Below are 17,104 nucleotides of genomic sequence, written 5' to 3' on the forward strand. Positions count from 1 at the left end.
GTAGCAATGATAACCTCTCCAAGTAGGTGGCAAAATTGTCTACTCAGTTGGACATAATGAAGCTTTTCTTTCTTGGCTCATCAGGAAGAGTGAATATAATCAAAGGCAGATGAACATAGAGTTTCTGATTGTTTGCTGTCTGCTAGATCTAAACAGGGAACTAAATTCCCAGGAGCACTTTCTTGAATTTTTAGAACAGAATTAACCCAATCACTTTCCTCAACATCTGGCAAATACCCTAAATGCCCTGTATGTTCTCCTGTTTTGTAAGCTAATGAGATAATATTTTCTTTATTTATGAGTCTATTAGGTAGCAAATTCATGTACAATTTATTCATAGCCTTATATAGCCTATATTCAGAATGTTTCTTTTGGTGTTATGTATGTGAATAATTTCATTTTGCAGCATGCTGTTTTGGGCAGTGAGAGGGAAAGTTTTGCTGAATTTCCTATAATAGACCAAGGCACTCACAAATGCCTTGAAGCCCTCCAGTGAAACTAAGTTCTTGCTGGGCAGTAAATACCTGCTGTAAGACAGTGAGTCAGTTGTTTCTGGACTGACAGTACTATCTATAAGATGTTAAAGCACAAGGCTCTATGAGGAATTTCTATCAAGACAGAATAATTACACCAAGAGGATCATAAGATTTGTGGAATAAAAGCACATGTTGACTGTAACGCTGCTTTCTCTAGTGTTTACAAAACCTGTGCAGAATAATCTAATTCCTGTAGTTTTCATCTGTTCCTGTTTCTCTAACTGCTAGAATGATGACCTTTTGATAAATCGCAGGGGAATTCTAGGATATATTTGGTAATGTGAAGAGAAGGAAGTTCATATAAAAGCAGACAAGTTTCAGCTCAAAGTTACTGAATGGTGATTGCATCTTTACGCTTACTTTGTGACATGAAAAACAAAAATGCTAGGGAGGAGGATTTTGCTTTGCAGATGACATGGTTTAGTGGATGTGGTGATGGTTGGACTAGATTATCTTAGTTGTCTTTTCCAACTTTAATGACTCTGTGATTCTGTAACTAATGCGAGTGTGCTCTGTTTCTGTCCTCTTCCAGAAATTGAGGCCAAGGAAGCTTGTGACTGGCTGCGAGCTGCTGGCTTCCCGCAGTATGCACAGCTCTATGAAGGTAGGCACCTGGGCTTGCGGGGTAACTCTTCGTGGCACCGATACAGAGCAAGCATGTAGCTTTGTTTTGGGACAACTGTACTGTAATGTCCACCATTACAGAAGGGTCAGGGGTATGATTGAAATGCCAGCCCATAGACATTTTAAAGACCAGGTTGCTTTCTGCTGCACTCCACACACACAAGCATACCAAAAATGGTGTGACTCTGAAACACTCTCGGAGTTTTAAATTTGCTTCATATTTCTGCTTTTATTTTATTTTTATTTTTTTTTACCGTTTCTGCAAAGGTTTTTTTCAAGTAGAGCTCTCATGTCTTTATTCTCTCTGACATGCTGACATGGTAGAAACTTGCAGATTTACCCAACTGTTTTACCTTTCCTGCTCTGATGCAGAATGACCTACAGAAATCTGATTTAAAGAGGGACATCCTAAATATCCTTCTTAACATGTATTATTGTTCAGAGTTGTTTCCCTTCCCCACCCCATCCCATGAAATTGCTTGCATTGTTGCTATTCTGCACTTTCTTATCCATCTCCATTTTATAAAGTAAATTCCAGCTTGTAAGAATGAGCATAGAAAGTCCATTATTTATAGCAGATAACTTGGAAATTACAGCAAATGCTGAGCTGTAATCTAGCTGAACTTTGATTTGCAGCTGTATTAGCAATATGAGATGATAATAGTACTTTCAAAAGCAGCACGTGGCAAAAATTTCCTTTGCCTATTCAGAAGTTAAATTTCCTTTTGTTACTACTCTTCCATTTATTTATTTATTTATTTATTGTTGGTGATGCCAGGATTTTCTTGGGATGCAGACCTGAGATTTTAATTCCAATCTTTGTTAAAAGTGGGGACAGGACTCCAAGCTGAATATATGGTCTTGTGGGTTTCATGCTGTAATGAGCTGTAAATCTAAAAAATAACTTGCATTTGGAAAACATGACCTACCCATGGCTACAGTTGTCAAATTTAGAGACCCCAACCTTATATACAGTTTCCAATTTAGGATCAGTTTCTTGTCCAACATCAAAGGGACTGCAGAGAGTGAGATCAAGATGTGAAAGCAAGGCCAACAATACCCATTGAAAGGACATGTGAAAACAATCTGCCATTGTCCTTTGCAGGCCCCTTTGTTAGCAGTAACACCAACAAAAACAGCATCAGCATAAGTTAGGTGTAATAAAAAAAGGACTTATGAAGACCATTAACTTCTAGTCACCCCTCTATCTTTATGTTCTGTCATATATTTTTTTGTGCGCACACAAAGTTGTATGCAACTGCAGCAGTACCTTAGTCCTTGTATTATTGTATGTATTTAACACCAAGTGGCTTTGGTGGAAGGTATGGCTGTGCAAGGAATGCTGAATCAGGACCTAAATGACAGTCAGGAATCCGTGGAGGACAGTAAATAATATATATCTTGTTGCTGCTTCAGAGCTGTAGTAAATTTATGGCTTTCTGACAGCATTGTCTCCTCCTCCTCACTCTCCCAGTTGTTTATCTAAATAATCTTTTAAGGAAAGGATATAGTATGGGCTCTATGCAGCTTGGCATTCTTTCTTTTCAGCCTCTATCTCATTAATGTTGTAACAAACACTTAAACTGCTTGATGTACAGCTTATGAGATTCTGTTTTTCATTCCTGCGATTTGGTTTTTACTGACCTTTTTCCTATATTGTGAGACACTAGTACTTAGATGGAGGTTGCTCCAAAAGCAATGCCTCTTCCTTATTTCCATGGAAACTACAATGCATACAGAGAGCACAGTAACACTGTTTCACAGAGCATATTCTCAGTTAGAAAACTGTATTTCTCAACATTGTCACCGCCATTAACTGCATTTTTACCAGTGATGAATGAGAGCCTGCATATCACACTTCTCAAAATCTGCACCAGTGGAAGCGACCCACTGTTTCACAGCTGCTGTGACAGCATCACTTCTGGAAAACATTGCCCTTACAGTCCATCTTTCGTCAACCTGAACAAATGGAAGTCAGAAGATGCCAAATCTGGACTATGTGGTGGATGTGGTAGGACAGTCCAGCCAATATTAGAAATGTGCTCCACAATCTTCAGACTGTTATTGGGCATGGTGTTATTGTGTTGCAAGAGAGAGACTGTTTTCTTTCTTCTCCAGCATGACTTTGGAAGTTGGAGTCTTCAGCTTAGTCAGCTTCACAGTGTAGTCGTCAGAGCTGATAGTTCCTCCAGGTCCCAGGAAATTCAGAAGAATCATCCCTTTCCTATCCGAAAAGACAGTACATATTGCTTTGCCTGCTGAGGGCTGCATCTTAAATATTTTCTTTGATAGGGAATTCACAATACCACTCTATAGACTGCTATTTTGACTCTGCCACATCTCATCACCCATAATAATACAATCCAGGAAACTGTCACCTTCAGCCTCATTTTGGTTCTACAGGTCCTAACATATGTGTTCTTTCTGTTCCTATTTGATCCACCTGGACCTGGCTCCTGTGTGACCCTGTGGAATACATCTGACACAAACTTTGCAATATTTCAATGTTGCTACCATCGTTCCCAGTGCACTGAAGATGCTATTTACTCTGTATATGCATGACCATCCAGAACATGGCTTATCCTTCATGTTGCTGTTGCCACAGCTGAAATCACCACCCACCACCTCACTCTGCTTGCATCCCCTGGTTCATCTCCATAAGTTTTCAACAAGTGTTGATGAACGTTGGTGCAAATTTTTTCTCCATGGAGCAATTCAGTGGTACATCTTTGCTTCATATGCACTTCCATGCACTTGTAGATACAATTTTGTCACTATCCTTCTGCTGCTACCTGTCATATGGCAACAAAATGTAATGGAATATTAGCCAGAACGGTCAACCTCTACTGCCATACAACCTCTACATACCATCCACCTCTGACACTGTGGGCCAAGATAACAAAATAGGAGGCATTACTTTTGGAGCATCACTTGTATATTTATTTTAAATGAATCTAGTCTGAACTAGTTCTGAACTAGCTTCTGGTATCGGATAGGGAGCTCATCTTTGCCTCCTTTCCTTTCCTGTTGTTTCATCTTTGCTTTGCTCATTTTTTCCCTCTGTATGTATCAGCTTTCAGTTATCAAAGCTGCACGTAAAAGTTAGTACATGGACAGTGAATGTCTCTGGCATTTGAGCTGATTTTTCTTTATGTGGGAATCAGTCTCATCTTGATTAGCTCATCTGAAGGCAGCTGGTGGGCTTGAAGTACCATCAGTAAAAAAGAGATTTTGTGGTTCCTCTATTATGTGGTTCCTCTGTCTCTATTCCTACAGATCTCCTCTTTCCAATTGACATTGCTCTTGTCAAGCGAGAGCATGACTTCCTGGACAGAGATGCCATTGAGGCCCTATGCAGGTAGGTGGAAAGAAATCACACTGCATCTTGAAACTAAACTCTTCCTGTATAAGAGGAAGGTATAATCTGGTATAATGCATAGCCACAAGTCAAATATTTATTATTGGCATAGCCATCATTGTAAGACTTTTTTATTATCAACTATCTCTATGCATTTTTAATTGAAATAGCATATTAGGCAAAGAAATGCTTGGGGATCTTATTTAAAACCAAGTTGAAAGGAAAATGGCAGGAGTATTAGTGACAAGAGTCTTTGTACCTATTTCATAGGTATGTCTTTACTGTTATTCTTTACTTGTTCTTATTATTCTCAAGTTAGCAAGCCAGGGGGAAGCAGAACTGTGCAGGCAACAGCCATCTGTGAGTGCAGCTATTGCATCGCTTCTGGCAGCTTTCCAAATTGTCTTCAGAATGAATACTTTTTGATTATGTATGCACGATGGCCACAGCTCTAAATGTCAGTAACTCTAATGAATTACAAAACCCTTTTAAGAAAGGGTTTACATTTATAGTGTTCTTTTGCCATCAGTGCCATACTTGGAAGGGAAAGAGAGAAACTGGAATTTTGAAGCTGCTCAGAAATATCTGCAGGATTTTCCAACTAAGAAAACAGATTTGTCCAGTCATTCGGAAGGGAAAAATTTCACTAATGTTAAATTCACATTGTGGATGCAGGGGAAGGCACCAAATCCATCAAAATTAAAATGTGATACGTCAGTCTGCTTATTTGTGTGCTCTGGAACTTGTGAAATGATTGAACAGAAAGTACAGCAATGTGAATAAATGCTGTTTCCCAGAAGAATGGTCTTCCCTCGCCAGGAAAACAAAATATAGTCAAGCCAGCATATTTTGGATCTACTGTTCTCCTGCAAGAATACTTTTAAACCTGGGCTTATTTATTTAGATGGAAGGCAAAAGGCAGCAGGTTGTTTCTCACTGTTAAAAGAATGTGTCTTCTTTATCTCTTTGAGACTTGCTGCAAATGTAAACAATAAAAGCAGTTACCACTTTTTCCGAACTTAGAGACCAGCAGAAGTTCTCTGTCTTAAGAATGAGATCTTATTTTTTGAGTCAGAATGATGTGAGTAAACATATGTCTTGTGAAACTAGGCAGTCCTTCACAAATCTGCTAATTGTAAAATAGTCTGTTTGCTTCCATTTTCAAATTGTTTTCTGTTTAACGGGCATAAGAGGCTACAGGTGTTTGTGCAGCTTGAGACTGATTTTAAAGGCTGAGCTACATCATTCTGAAGCCTCTGATTTATATATCACAGGTATCTCTTACAACATAGCTTTTAAACTGAAGCTAACATTTCCACAGAAGCTTTCAAATCCCAATTTAAAATAAAACAGAAGTAATTCAGTTAACCACCTTGGACAACTCAATTTGACCCTTTGTAATGTGTGTTAGACAAAAGCAGTACATTATCACAGCATTTCTACCTTTGGGTCTGTTTGGGTTTTTTTTTTTTTTTTTTTTTTTTTTTGTGTGTGTGTGTGTGTGTGTGTGTGTGTGTGTGTTGTTCTTTTTTTTTCTTTTCTTTTTTTTTTTTTTTTTTGACATCTCCCTGCTTAATTTTATAAAGTGTGGTGAGGGTACGTCATTTGGAATGCTGTTTCTTCCTCAAACCCAGTTTTATTTTGGCTCATGCCTACTCATACACACTCATGGTTGGTGTGTAACTAGTAAAGGATCTTACTCATTAAAGAACTTAGACTTGTTTCATAGCCATAAGTCTATCATTGTTTCTTTACTGAAAATCAGAGTAGTTCTGAAATTATTTGCATTTTCAGCACAGAGATAAATAAATGCTGTATACTTTTTAAGCTTGAAGCATTTTAAATTATAGTTTACATCTGAACTGTACTGTCAATTGTTGTTTAATAACCTTATTAATTGAAGCATGAAAAATAACATAACTTTAATAACAGTTTCCTAATATTTTATAAAATTCCTTTATAAATGGGAAAGGCTTCAATAGCCACTCCATTAATGATTTTCTTGAAAATCTCTAAGTGAAAAGTGAGTTGAGATTTGAATTACTGAGATAGCATATGGTACTTGGTAACAGTAGAACATAAATGATCAGTAAATGTCATTTTGTGAATTTATCATGAAATGTAGGGTTAAAAACCTCGGAGTCATGATTCTGCTTTAATTTGCTAGGTTGCTTTATGTAGTGATTGTGCTGTTGGCTGTGGTTTTGTAAGACTCTATGTAGATTAATGATCAGGAATTTATCTTCAGAGGGTAACTGCCCACATAATGCGCTCATGAAACTAAGTACTGAAACACGCTTGTCCTAAAGGCTGTGGTTGCTAAGCACCAATTACATAGCAAGCTGTGATGAAAATCCTATTTAATCTCCTTACACATAACCAGAAAACTGCCACGCTATCTGCGCAAGAGGTTTTGTAAATCTTTTACCATCCGGATTTCTCATCCAAGAAATTGATTGCAATGGATTAAAGTGAGCAGCATTTGCTGCTTGTGCAGTCTGATTGGTGGAGAGCTGGCATCTATTGCAGGTTATAACATGCAGATGAGCTCTGGGAACAAGGTATGGACTGTCCAATGAGGCGAGACAGTAAAGCGCCTGTGTCATCAGTTAGCTGCAGGTATAATGGAGCTGGAATTTGCCCTGCAATGAGGAACAAAGTATTTAAATCCGTTAAGAAAATATTTTAAACTGAAGCTTACGGCTGGAAAATTCTAGTTTAAAATGCTTGTATCTCCTACACTGTGTTGCTTTCACTTTTCTTGACTTTATGGGATGAGAATGTTCTCCTTTTGAGGAGGGCAGAATGAAGTGGCAGTGATTAGAGCTGATGTAGGACTGACTGGTATTTAGATTAACAAAGACTTTGTATTATGAGGCCGTATTTTAATGTATAAGTTAGCTGAAGTTAGTCATGCAAGTTGACATTTTTGTTGGTGTGTGCCTTATTTGGGATGTCTTTCTTAAAAGAAGTTCAAGCTAAGCTAGCTTGGCTATTTTTGATAGGATGACTGGGAAGAGCAGATTGTGTGCATCATTTCCTAGAGAAGCTCCAGTACCTTGTTTATTGGGGCCAGCCAGTACAAGGACTGGGACTGAAAGGCAGACGCTGTCACAATGGTCTTGGTTAGGAAGAAGGGCTTTGCAAAGCAAAGATGAAGGAGGCTGCAAGCCCGGGTAAGGGTTCTTCTGCATTCTGTTGGATGAGGAGAAGGGACCAGGTAGATACGGAGCTCTCCTGTAGTGAAGTCTCTATGGAAATGAAATCCTGCATAGAGAAGGCTGACCCAAAGGCAATTAGCTAAAGAATGTCATCCAGAGAGACAGAAGCTGGGGGTAGGAGGCCTTGTAGTGATTGAGGTTGAGATAGCAAGATGGTGTAACTGGCTGCAGCCACTGTCTACGTCAGTCCTGCTCTGTCCCGCTGTCTCCACAGAGTCCATATGAAGATGCCACTGAGATAGATTAGGGCAAAATAAGAGGGATCTAAAGAATGAGACATTACTTGTTGCCTGTCAGTGGAGAAGTGATAAGATTTATACCCAGGAGTGGACTTAGTGAGAGAGAGTGTCCAGAGTCAGAAGAGAAAAAAATTGAGGTTCATTACCCAGCATCAATTTGATGAGATCTGCAGAAAACGAATGTGTGCTCTTATGGGCTTAAGAAGTATTTCAGTATGCACAGTGAATGTTAATAGAAGTTATATAGATAACTCTCATCCAAAGCCTGGACCTTACCTGCTCAGTGACTTGCAGACTCAGTGGCTTGTTACCAGTAGCAGACTTGCTGGAACTAGATGATTTTTGAGGTCCCTTCCAATTCTGTGATTCTGATTCTATGGTTCTGTGATTCTGGCTCTGAATGCCATACTGTGATTTTGGTATATTGTAGCTCAAAGAACTGGGTGCTGTTGAACTCAAGTAAAAGCTAAAGCAGTTTGTGGGATGTATATAACGAAACTCACAGACCTGAGGTAATCACTACAGATCATTTAGGTTTTAAAAGGGAAACTGTTTTTGTGATGAAATCATGTCAGGTGTGTAACAGAACCTTTGTTTGCCTAGCTGCTTTTGTGTTTAACACTGCTCACTGGGAGTTACCTTATCTTGCCCCCATAGTCATTTTTGTGAGGTGTGCACTGGGGTATTTTATTTTATTTTTTTAATACTTCTCTGGAAACAGAGATCCATCCTCTTTTTTTTTTTTTTTTTTTTTTTTTTTTACCTATTTCAGGATTTTAATTTGAGTAGGAGAGAAGTCTCTGGATGTAGTCTTTGGGAAATCAAAGATAGTCTTTATCAGCTATTAGACAGGCCAGAGCTAGATAAAGCCTGATGTGTGGATTCAGTGGTAGTCTCTTCCCACGTAAGGCAAAGGTTGTCACACTGTGAAATTTGTAAATTATTACACAGTATAGGACTGAAACCAACTCAGTACTCCCTGGCATTGAGTTCCTGGAGTTTGGAAAAAGAAAAGCTATAAAGCAAGAGAAGAGAAACAAAATCCTTGTGCACGTGTAGGTGGGACAGGCATCCATGCCATAAACACAACTGCTGTCAGGTCACATACCCACTCCACAGTGGGAAGATCTGTGCCTGCTGTGTTAGGTCAGAGCAAAGATGGAAATTGAGAGATCTGGACAACTTTCCTAACCTGCCACTGGCCTAGCATCTGACCCATGGCAATTCTTCCTGTTTCTCTTCTTTTCTGCTGTGTTGTGGCTGGGTCTAATTATAGATCAAACTGTCCTTTTTTACCTCGTGACTGCAGCAAAAGCACCAGTAGGAGCTTTTCCATTTTCTTTGATGGCCTCAGGATCAAGCCCTGTGTAAATACCATCTGCAACCAATCCTGCGCATAAAAGGGCAGAGGAAAGAGGAAACTAGTAATCCTTCCTGTGCACACATTTTCTAGATTCAAGTTACAAGTTTCAGGAATCTGAAAAGACTCATCTGAAGCAACGTGACAAGTCAGCATTTTTAATTTTTTTTTTTCAAGTTTTGAAAAGCTTCCAATAAAGGTTCTTCTTTACATTTTGCTGGAAGGAATTAGGTATAAATTCTACCACTTCCTTTAGAATGAAGCAGGCTTTTTAAAGCTCAGCCTTACCCCTGTTGAAGTTGCATGAATGAGGCAGTTCTGCTCCTCTGCCTGCCTCCTTCACATGCTATTATGGGTGAAATTCAACCCACTGAGGAGTGAAAGATGAGTTTGCAGCTCTCCTAGCTCATGGTGCAGCTTTGCAAGCAGAGGCTTACCATGAGGGAAGCAGGAGGAGGGCAAGGAGGACGTGATGCCTCTCACGACTGCCAAGCCACTGGTGTTCTGGGGAACTGGATAAGAAAGAGAGCTTATTTTGTTTGGGGGATGTTGGATTGTTAGCTCATCAGAGAATAAAGGGATGCTTATGTACATTCATGCAGCACTTTAAGATGTGCATTCAGACTGCTCACAGGGAGGGTGGTTAACTCTTGTTGCTGCAGCAGTTTATTTTTGTTCTTTTAATTTTAGTCTTAGAGTAAAATATTCTTATGTATAAAATAGATTTTCGGTTTAGGAAAGAAAAATCAGGTACAGGGCTTTTTAAAAGCTGTGGTCCCAGGACTATATTGAAAATAATTACATACTTCTCACAATCAAAATGGGCCCCTAGTAAGTGGAAAATTAAGTTTTCCTGTGTGAGCTTTCAGACTGTAAAGTGCAATTTTAAAATGACACACTGTTTCACATAGACATGTATGTGCAGGGTCAGTAAGAAGCCTTTTCCTGTACTTGCAGTCTGTTGAGATTTATTGTTTCAGTGTCTGAATCTTTCATATTTATATAAATGTAATTATTACAATTCATCGGTCACAATGCACTTCTCAAGTACTCTAAGTTTCTGTTTACTTCTTTTGACTTTGATTGAGGTAATAGTGACAAATAGTCATCAGTTCCTCCCTCCCTCTGAAGTTAGAATACAGCCAAAAGTAATGGGTTAATGGTTAAGTATAATTAGGGCTCTAAGTGAAACCCTGCTGTTGGCTATTTGTATGCAAAGCAGTTTAGGGATAGCCTTCACAAAAGCTTTTGAACTGCAATAGCTTGTGCCAAAACTCTGGAGTTTTCTCTTAATATGGTTTCCTTTGCTTTGCAGGCGCTTAAATACTTTAAACAAATGTGCAGTGATGAAGCTAGAAATCAGTCCCCACAGGAAAAGGGTAAGTACCTTTGACATTTTCTGTTACGGTATTGTATATTAATAAAACTTAAAATTCTTAAAAAAAAAAAAACCAACAAAAACTAGAGGATTGTTTAACTGTAGTGTAGAATGACAACTGAGTAGAACCTGCCAATGACACACTGTTCAAAACTCTGCTTACATTTCATTTTGTGTTGTCACTTATTGAGAACTGAAGGGCTTGGCCACAGATAAAGGTTATTTGTCTAGCTAGCTCTTCCATGAGATGCTGTTCTCGGTCTGAAAAGCACTGGGCTTCTCTGCCTGCCAGCAAGGTGGTGTTGTAGCTTATTACCAGGCAGAATTGTGGAGTAGACATGATGGATAGGATCCTGATCAGCCACAATGAGCTGGCTGTTAGAACATCGTCTTTGGTGTAATCTTCACAGTTCTGGTTCTTTGCCATCACACTGGAATTGTATTCTTTTCTTATAGTATAGGCAGAATCAATTTGACTGTGCTTGGGCTGCACAGAATTATAGCTCAGAATTAAAGCAAAATTTTTACAAAATGCATTGAATACCTATTTTAGAAGTTTGCACATCTCCAGGGAGTTTAGCAGGAGTTTAAAGGGTTTCTTGCATCTTCATGATCCTTTTGGAGCAGTAAGAAAGAAGGGAGCACCTCCTGTAACTTCAGCAAGGCAGTGCTGACAGAAAGCTGAGTTGCCAGATTTTGTTAGTAAGGTACCACTTGAGAGCTGTCTTAAAACTGTGTGTTCCTAGGAGGAATCAGTAGTTGATACCATCCCCTGGGATATTCAGACTGCAGATAAAGATGGCTAAACTAAGGCTATACAATGCTGCCCTGCCCTTAACAAGAATGCATACAAATGCTCTGGGATTGTTTACCAGGAATTAATCCCCTCTTTCCCTATCTGTGGTATGCTGGAAACAGCACCCTAGCTCCAGAAGATAACACTCTGAGGCAGCATATATAGGAACTCCTCAAAAAAAGGGGTAAACCACTGGCTTGCTCTTCATAACCACCAGAAGAATTCTCCTCCTTCTTTCTGAATGTCGTTAACTATGGAATGATCAGTATTGCTGTTAGAGGTCAGACCAGACCTGACTTCAGGTCCAGACCCCAGATCTTCCGGAGTCTGGGTGCTCCTGATTTTCATTCACCTCTTGTGTTTTGGCAGATGGTCTTAGATTCTGTTCCCTTTTGTTGTTGCTTTCATTAAAACTTTTTAATGCTAAGGAAAAAATTGTGCCGACAGAAATATATGATTGACCTCTTTGCAAATTATGATTGCTTTACTGCTCCTTTATTCCAGCCAAACCACATTAACCATCAAACCATCATAATTATCCATTGACAGTTTTAGGTGACATTTTTCCTCTCAAAAACTTTAAACAAGCAATCCAGTCTTCTTAGGTTTTTGTCTTGAGTCATGGATAGAAACACTGGTTGTAGTTAGGAAGCAAAGAGAATGACACTTCTCTGTTTCACTTATGTTTTTGGTTATAAAAAAATAAATATGGTGTTTCACTTACTTTCCTGAGCTGATGAAATGTGCAATGAAAGGAAAAAAAACAACAGTAGGAGAGAATGAGGAGCTGAAGTATTCAGAAGTAAAATACTAGAAATATGAATAATTTACTTGTTTGTCAGACTATAAATGTTTACATTCCGGACACACAAATAGTTACTGTTTGGGCCATGCTTGAATATTTGTTTTTAAATTAAAACAGTCTAAACAAATCATGTGAAGCTTCAGCAGTCATGGAACTGTGTGGCAATTAGTTGTGCCTACTCTTTACACCAAAGGTTATTTTGTGGTTTCATGGTGTCACATTAAAATATCTCACATTGGTTTTATTCTCCCAACTGCATGCAACTTAAAATTTTCCAGATACTTGGAAGACCAAATATGTCAGTCTCAGGATCACTCCCTTTCAGGATTTAGATGAAAAGATTGAGGCATAAGTGATGTGCGTGTAAGTGTGTACTCATACATCAAACATAATCAGTGGAGATGCTATTTACAATTTACTTACGTGCTATGCAGCAAGCAAGCTTTTGCTGCTTGCTATCTGTGAGTGTTAAAGTCTGCCTGGAGCAAGACTGAAGTAGAAAGAAACTTTGCAAGACATTCTTAAAATGTTAGCTGCTAGCCTGTGGGAGGAAGAGTGGACCAGGTAGGAGCCTGGAGGCATCAAACTGTAGCAGAGCAAGAGTTTCTTTTGCTGTCTCATTAGTTACAGTGTGGAGACTTTAAACTTCCCGAATAGGTAAAGAATTAAGCTGCTACAATTCACAACATATGAGAAACATCTCTTAATTGCAAAAAGGAGTATAAACATAGAGCCGCTATCAACAGAGTGTAACTGGAGAGAGTCCAGGGGGACCCCAACCCCGGACTGACTCCAGTTTAAAATTTTATGCATGCCAGGAATTTCCATTGATCTGAAGGCTATCCACTGTGACCAATTAATTAAAAGCCTGTGGATACTAAAGTTTTCAGAAAAGAGCAAGTTAAAGCAGATTGCCTTGTTTGTTTCTTTTTACAAAGCATAAATCCTTTGTATTTTAAAAACTGTTAAGATAAATTGTCTGTCTCGTGTAATCTTTTCCTGTAATGGGCTTTATGGTTTAATCTTCTTCTCCCTGAAGCAAGAGACTGTTTTTGCTTTAAATTTGGTGAGAACAAGGTCGTGCTTAAATCAGTTTAGTGGGCACTGTATTTAAATGCAATTCGCTGTTTGTAAGTTTGCAAGCAGCACTTTCAGGGCTGTTCTTCTTTGCAGAGTGAAGATTCAGATGAAGACGAACCATGTGCAATAAGCGGCAAATGGACTTTTCAGAGGGACAGCAAGAGGTGGTCAAGGCTTGAAGAGTTCGATGTGTTCCCTCCAAAGCCGGATGTTAACACCTCCTCCCCAGAGGCTCCTCTGCTCCCAAGTGCGGCCAGCTGCGAGAGCGTGCTCACCGATCTCAGCGAGCGGCAGGAGGTGGCCTCTCTTCTCAGCACCAGCAGCACCAGCAGCCACCAGCCAACCCTGCAGAGCGAGGCCTCTAGCACCAGGACAAACTCAGTTGTCAGCATTTGTTCATCCAGCAATTTCATAGCAAACGATGATTCGTTCAGCAGCCTGCCTTTGCCCAGGGAGTTGAATAGCTTCAGCTTCAACACAAAGGCAAATGAGAAGAACACTAAATCTAAAACTAAGAGCCTGCTCAAGAGGATGGAGAGTCTGAAAATCAAGAGCTCTCACCATGGCAAGAACAAAGCTCCTTCAAAGCTTGGCCTTATTATTAGTGGGCCCATCCTGCAGGAGGGCATGGATGAAGATAAACTGAAACAACTTAACTGCGTGGAGATTTCTGCCCTCAATGGCAATCACATCAGCCTTCCCATGGTACGAAAAAGGAGCGTCTCCAATTCTACCCAGACAAGTAGCAGCAGCAGTCAGTCGGAGACGAGCAGCGCTGTCAGCACACCCAGCCCTGTCACGCGCACACGCAGCCTCAGTGCATACAATAAAAGGGTGGGCATGTACCTGGAAGGCTTTGACCCCTTCAACCAGTCAACATTCAGTGATGTGATGGAGCAGAATTTCAAGAACAGGGGAAGCTTTGCAGAAGACACTGTTTTTTTTATTCCAGAAGATCATAAGCCTGGCACTTTTCCCAAAGCACTCTCCAATGGCAATTTCTCCCCGACTGAAAGCAATGCTTCTGTGAACTGGAGGACAGGGAGTTTCCATGGACATGGCCATCTCACTCTTCAGAGGGAAAACAGTGGAGATAGCTCCAAAGAGCTGAGCATGGGGAAAAGGCGCAACTCCGCTAGCTCATTGAGCAGCCGCCTGAGCATTTACGACAATGTGCCAGGCTCAATCCTGTATTCCAGTACGAGTGACCTGGCTGATCTGGAAAATGAAGACATATTCCCAGAACTAGATGACATCTTGTACCATGTAAAAGGGATGCAAAGAATAGTAAATCAGTGGTCAGAGAAGTTCTCGGATGAAGGAGACTCTGACTCAGCGCTCGACTCCATCTCCCCATGTCCTTCCTCCCCAAAGCAGATCCATCTTGATGTAGATAATGATCGAACAACACCAAGTGACCTTGACAGCACAGGGAATTCACTGAATGAAACAGAAGAACCCTCGGGGATGCAGGACAGAAGGGACTCTGGAGTGGGCGCATCACTGACACGGTCCAGCAGGTGAGCTTGTGGGACTTAGGGTGGCCCCATTGAGGTCCCTGTTGGACCAGATGCCTTTGTAATAGCTGCGCTGTGCTTATTTAAGGCCTTCATGCAATACCAGGCCACTAAAGCATATACATGCTGTTCCCATTGCCTCCAAAAACTATTAGAACCATGGAAAGTATTTGTACAAGACTTCTAGAAAAGTGATTCCCACACTTCATAGCTATATGTTTATATGTTCAGCTTGAGTCGTCCTTGAAAAACAGCTTGCTCAGCAAGTCAGTGTTAAGGCAGTTTGGGGGGGATGGTAATTCTTCAAGCTGAAATGGTGTGTGGGAAGGTGAGGGATCTCAAGTAGGATTATTCACTTTTTAAATGGGGTAGGAGAGACAGTGGAAGTATGATCTGTTTCTCGTCAGCATGTAGTAAGAACCTTTAGACTGACTAAAAAAATTGCACTTTTCAGTAGCAGGCTGTTTCCTAATAACATGCCTGGGCATTAAATCTGTGAGGAAGATGGAGAGTGTTTAGTCTCTTTTGATTGCTGCAGCACTGTGGGAGTTTGAGGAAGCTCCAGAGGCCCCCAGGCTCCTGTTGGGATCTTCACCATGGGATGGAAGGCTGTATTGTGAATAGAGCAAGGCGCTGAACTCTTTCTAGCTTTGTTTGTTTGTGAAAATAATTTAGGGCATGGTTTCTGCTGTCATTTAGTCACCTACAGTTGCATGTATAAATTTAATGAGACTTTTAGAAAAGCTTTTAGTTTTCCATTTGACGTGTCTTGAAGTCTGGGGCCTTTTATTCTTCAAGGAGTTGTTTGATTTTGACTCTCTTAATGCTGAAAGGTCTTCTGGGGGGGAAAAAATCAACATTATTTGAGCCCTTTGAGGATATCCGATAGGGCCAGTTTATGTAGTATAGCTCAACGCATGCGTTCCCATCCACACACATTGCAGTGGGTGAGGCAGACATCCTGATGACTAGTCCTTACTCTGTTCTCCATCATCTCCACAGGCACAGGCTAAGGTGGCACAGTTTCCAGAGCTCTCATCGGCCCAGCCTCAGTTCAGCCTCACTGCAGATCAATTGCCAGTCTGTGGCACAGATGAACCTGCTGCAGAAGTACTCACTGCTGAAGTTAACTGCTCTTCTGGAGAAGTACACGCCTTCCAACAAGCACGGCTTCAGCTGGTAAGAGCACAGTGCCATGTGTAGACAGGCCATCTGTCTGAGCACAACAGTTTCACTAGTCCTAGGCAACTTCTGGAAACATACAACACGTCCCTCTGTCCCACTTTTTCTATATTTGCCTGTCTTCTTCCAGCCTATGTTGACAGTGATTTGTGGTTTCCTTAGACAGTACTAATATCATAAACCCTTTAGATAGGGCTAATCTCATTAGGATTGAGAAGCATGCTCATAGGAGCATATGAAAGAATAATAGCAGTGAGGCAGAGGCCAGCTTTCTGTGCAGGAAGATGTCTGCTTTCCGTAGCAAAAGAAGGCCTGATGGTATATTGAGACACTTAGTAAGTGCCTTGTTATCTTATTATCCAGCAACTATCTGTTCTCTTCAAAGCACAATAAATTGGGTTCTAATAATCCTGTTAACGTCCAAAAAAAGATGAGGGAGAAAAAAATATAGTTTGGGAGAATCATTAAGATTTTTTTTTGGTAGCAAGCCCTTTTTGCTGTGTCCAGGAGTTTGTAACCAAGTTGAGTGTGGGTTTTTGGTTTTTGTGTGTTGAAAGAATGAAATAGAAAGCTCCTTTATTATTCTATCTGTAGTATAGCCTGTGTAACCTTCAGGCTGCAAAAGACGCAATAAAATTTTTCTTCTCCCTACCACAGGCCAGCCTCCTCCCTTCCCCAGGAGTCATAGAGAGTATTTAGCTTCAGCATCAAAGTACCTCCTGTTCAAAGGCTGTTATTATGTCAGCCTTTCTAAATACAGAAGTTGTTTGTTCTGAAAGACAGAAATAAGTATTGACCAGTTATCCCTGCATGCTTCAGATTCTCAGTGGAGATCGCAATGTGTTTTTTCACATTCCTTTGGCATGTTTTTTGACAAAGCAAGTATTATTCATACATATATCAATAATGCCCTAAACTTAACTGTATGGCAATACAAATTGGTTCTGTTTTCCTATGTAACAGATTAGTCAGCTGTAAATATAATGCAGTGTTTGTATAGCTGTACTG

At 40.2% G+C, this 17,104-nt stretch overlaps 1 protein-coding gene across 6 annotated transcripts in view; it reads left to right on the forward strand.

The window, feature by feature from the left end:
- DLC1 (DLC1 Rho GTPase activating protein) overlaps window positions 1-17,104 on the forward strand; it is a 219,560-nt gene that overhangs the window by 193,070 nt on the left and 9,386 nt on the right. For all 6 annotated transcript variants that reach the window (XM_090139400.1, XM_090139401.1, XM_090139402.1 and 3 more), the window contains 5 exons: window positions 1,069-1,140; window positions 4,437-4,518; window positions 10,654-10,717; window positions 13,491-14,917; window positions 15,917-16,093. In XM_090139400.1, the coding sequence (XP_089995526.1) occupies window positions 1,069-1,140; window positions 4,437-4,518; window positions 10,654-10,717; window positions 13,491-14,917; window positions 15,917-16,093 (1,822 nt within the window). The remainder of the gene's footprint in view (window positions 1-1,068; window positions 1,141-4,436; window positions 4,519-10,653; window positions 10,718-13,490; window positions 14,918-15,916; window positions 16,094-17,104) is intronic.

The sequence above is a fragment of the Phasianus colchicus genome, chromosome 4 (genome assembly GCF_987193195.1).
Source record: "Phasianus colchicus chromosome 4, bPhaCol1.hap1.1, whole genome shotgun sequence".
Lineage (NCBI taxonomy): Eukaryota > Metazoa > Chordata > Aves > Galliformes > Phasianidae > Phasianus > Phasianus colchicus.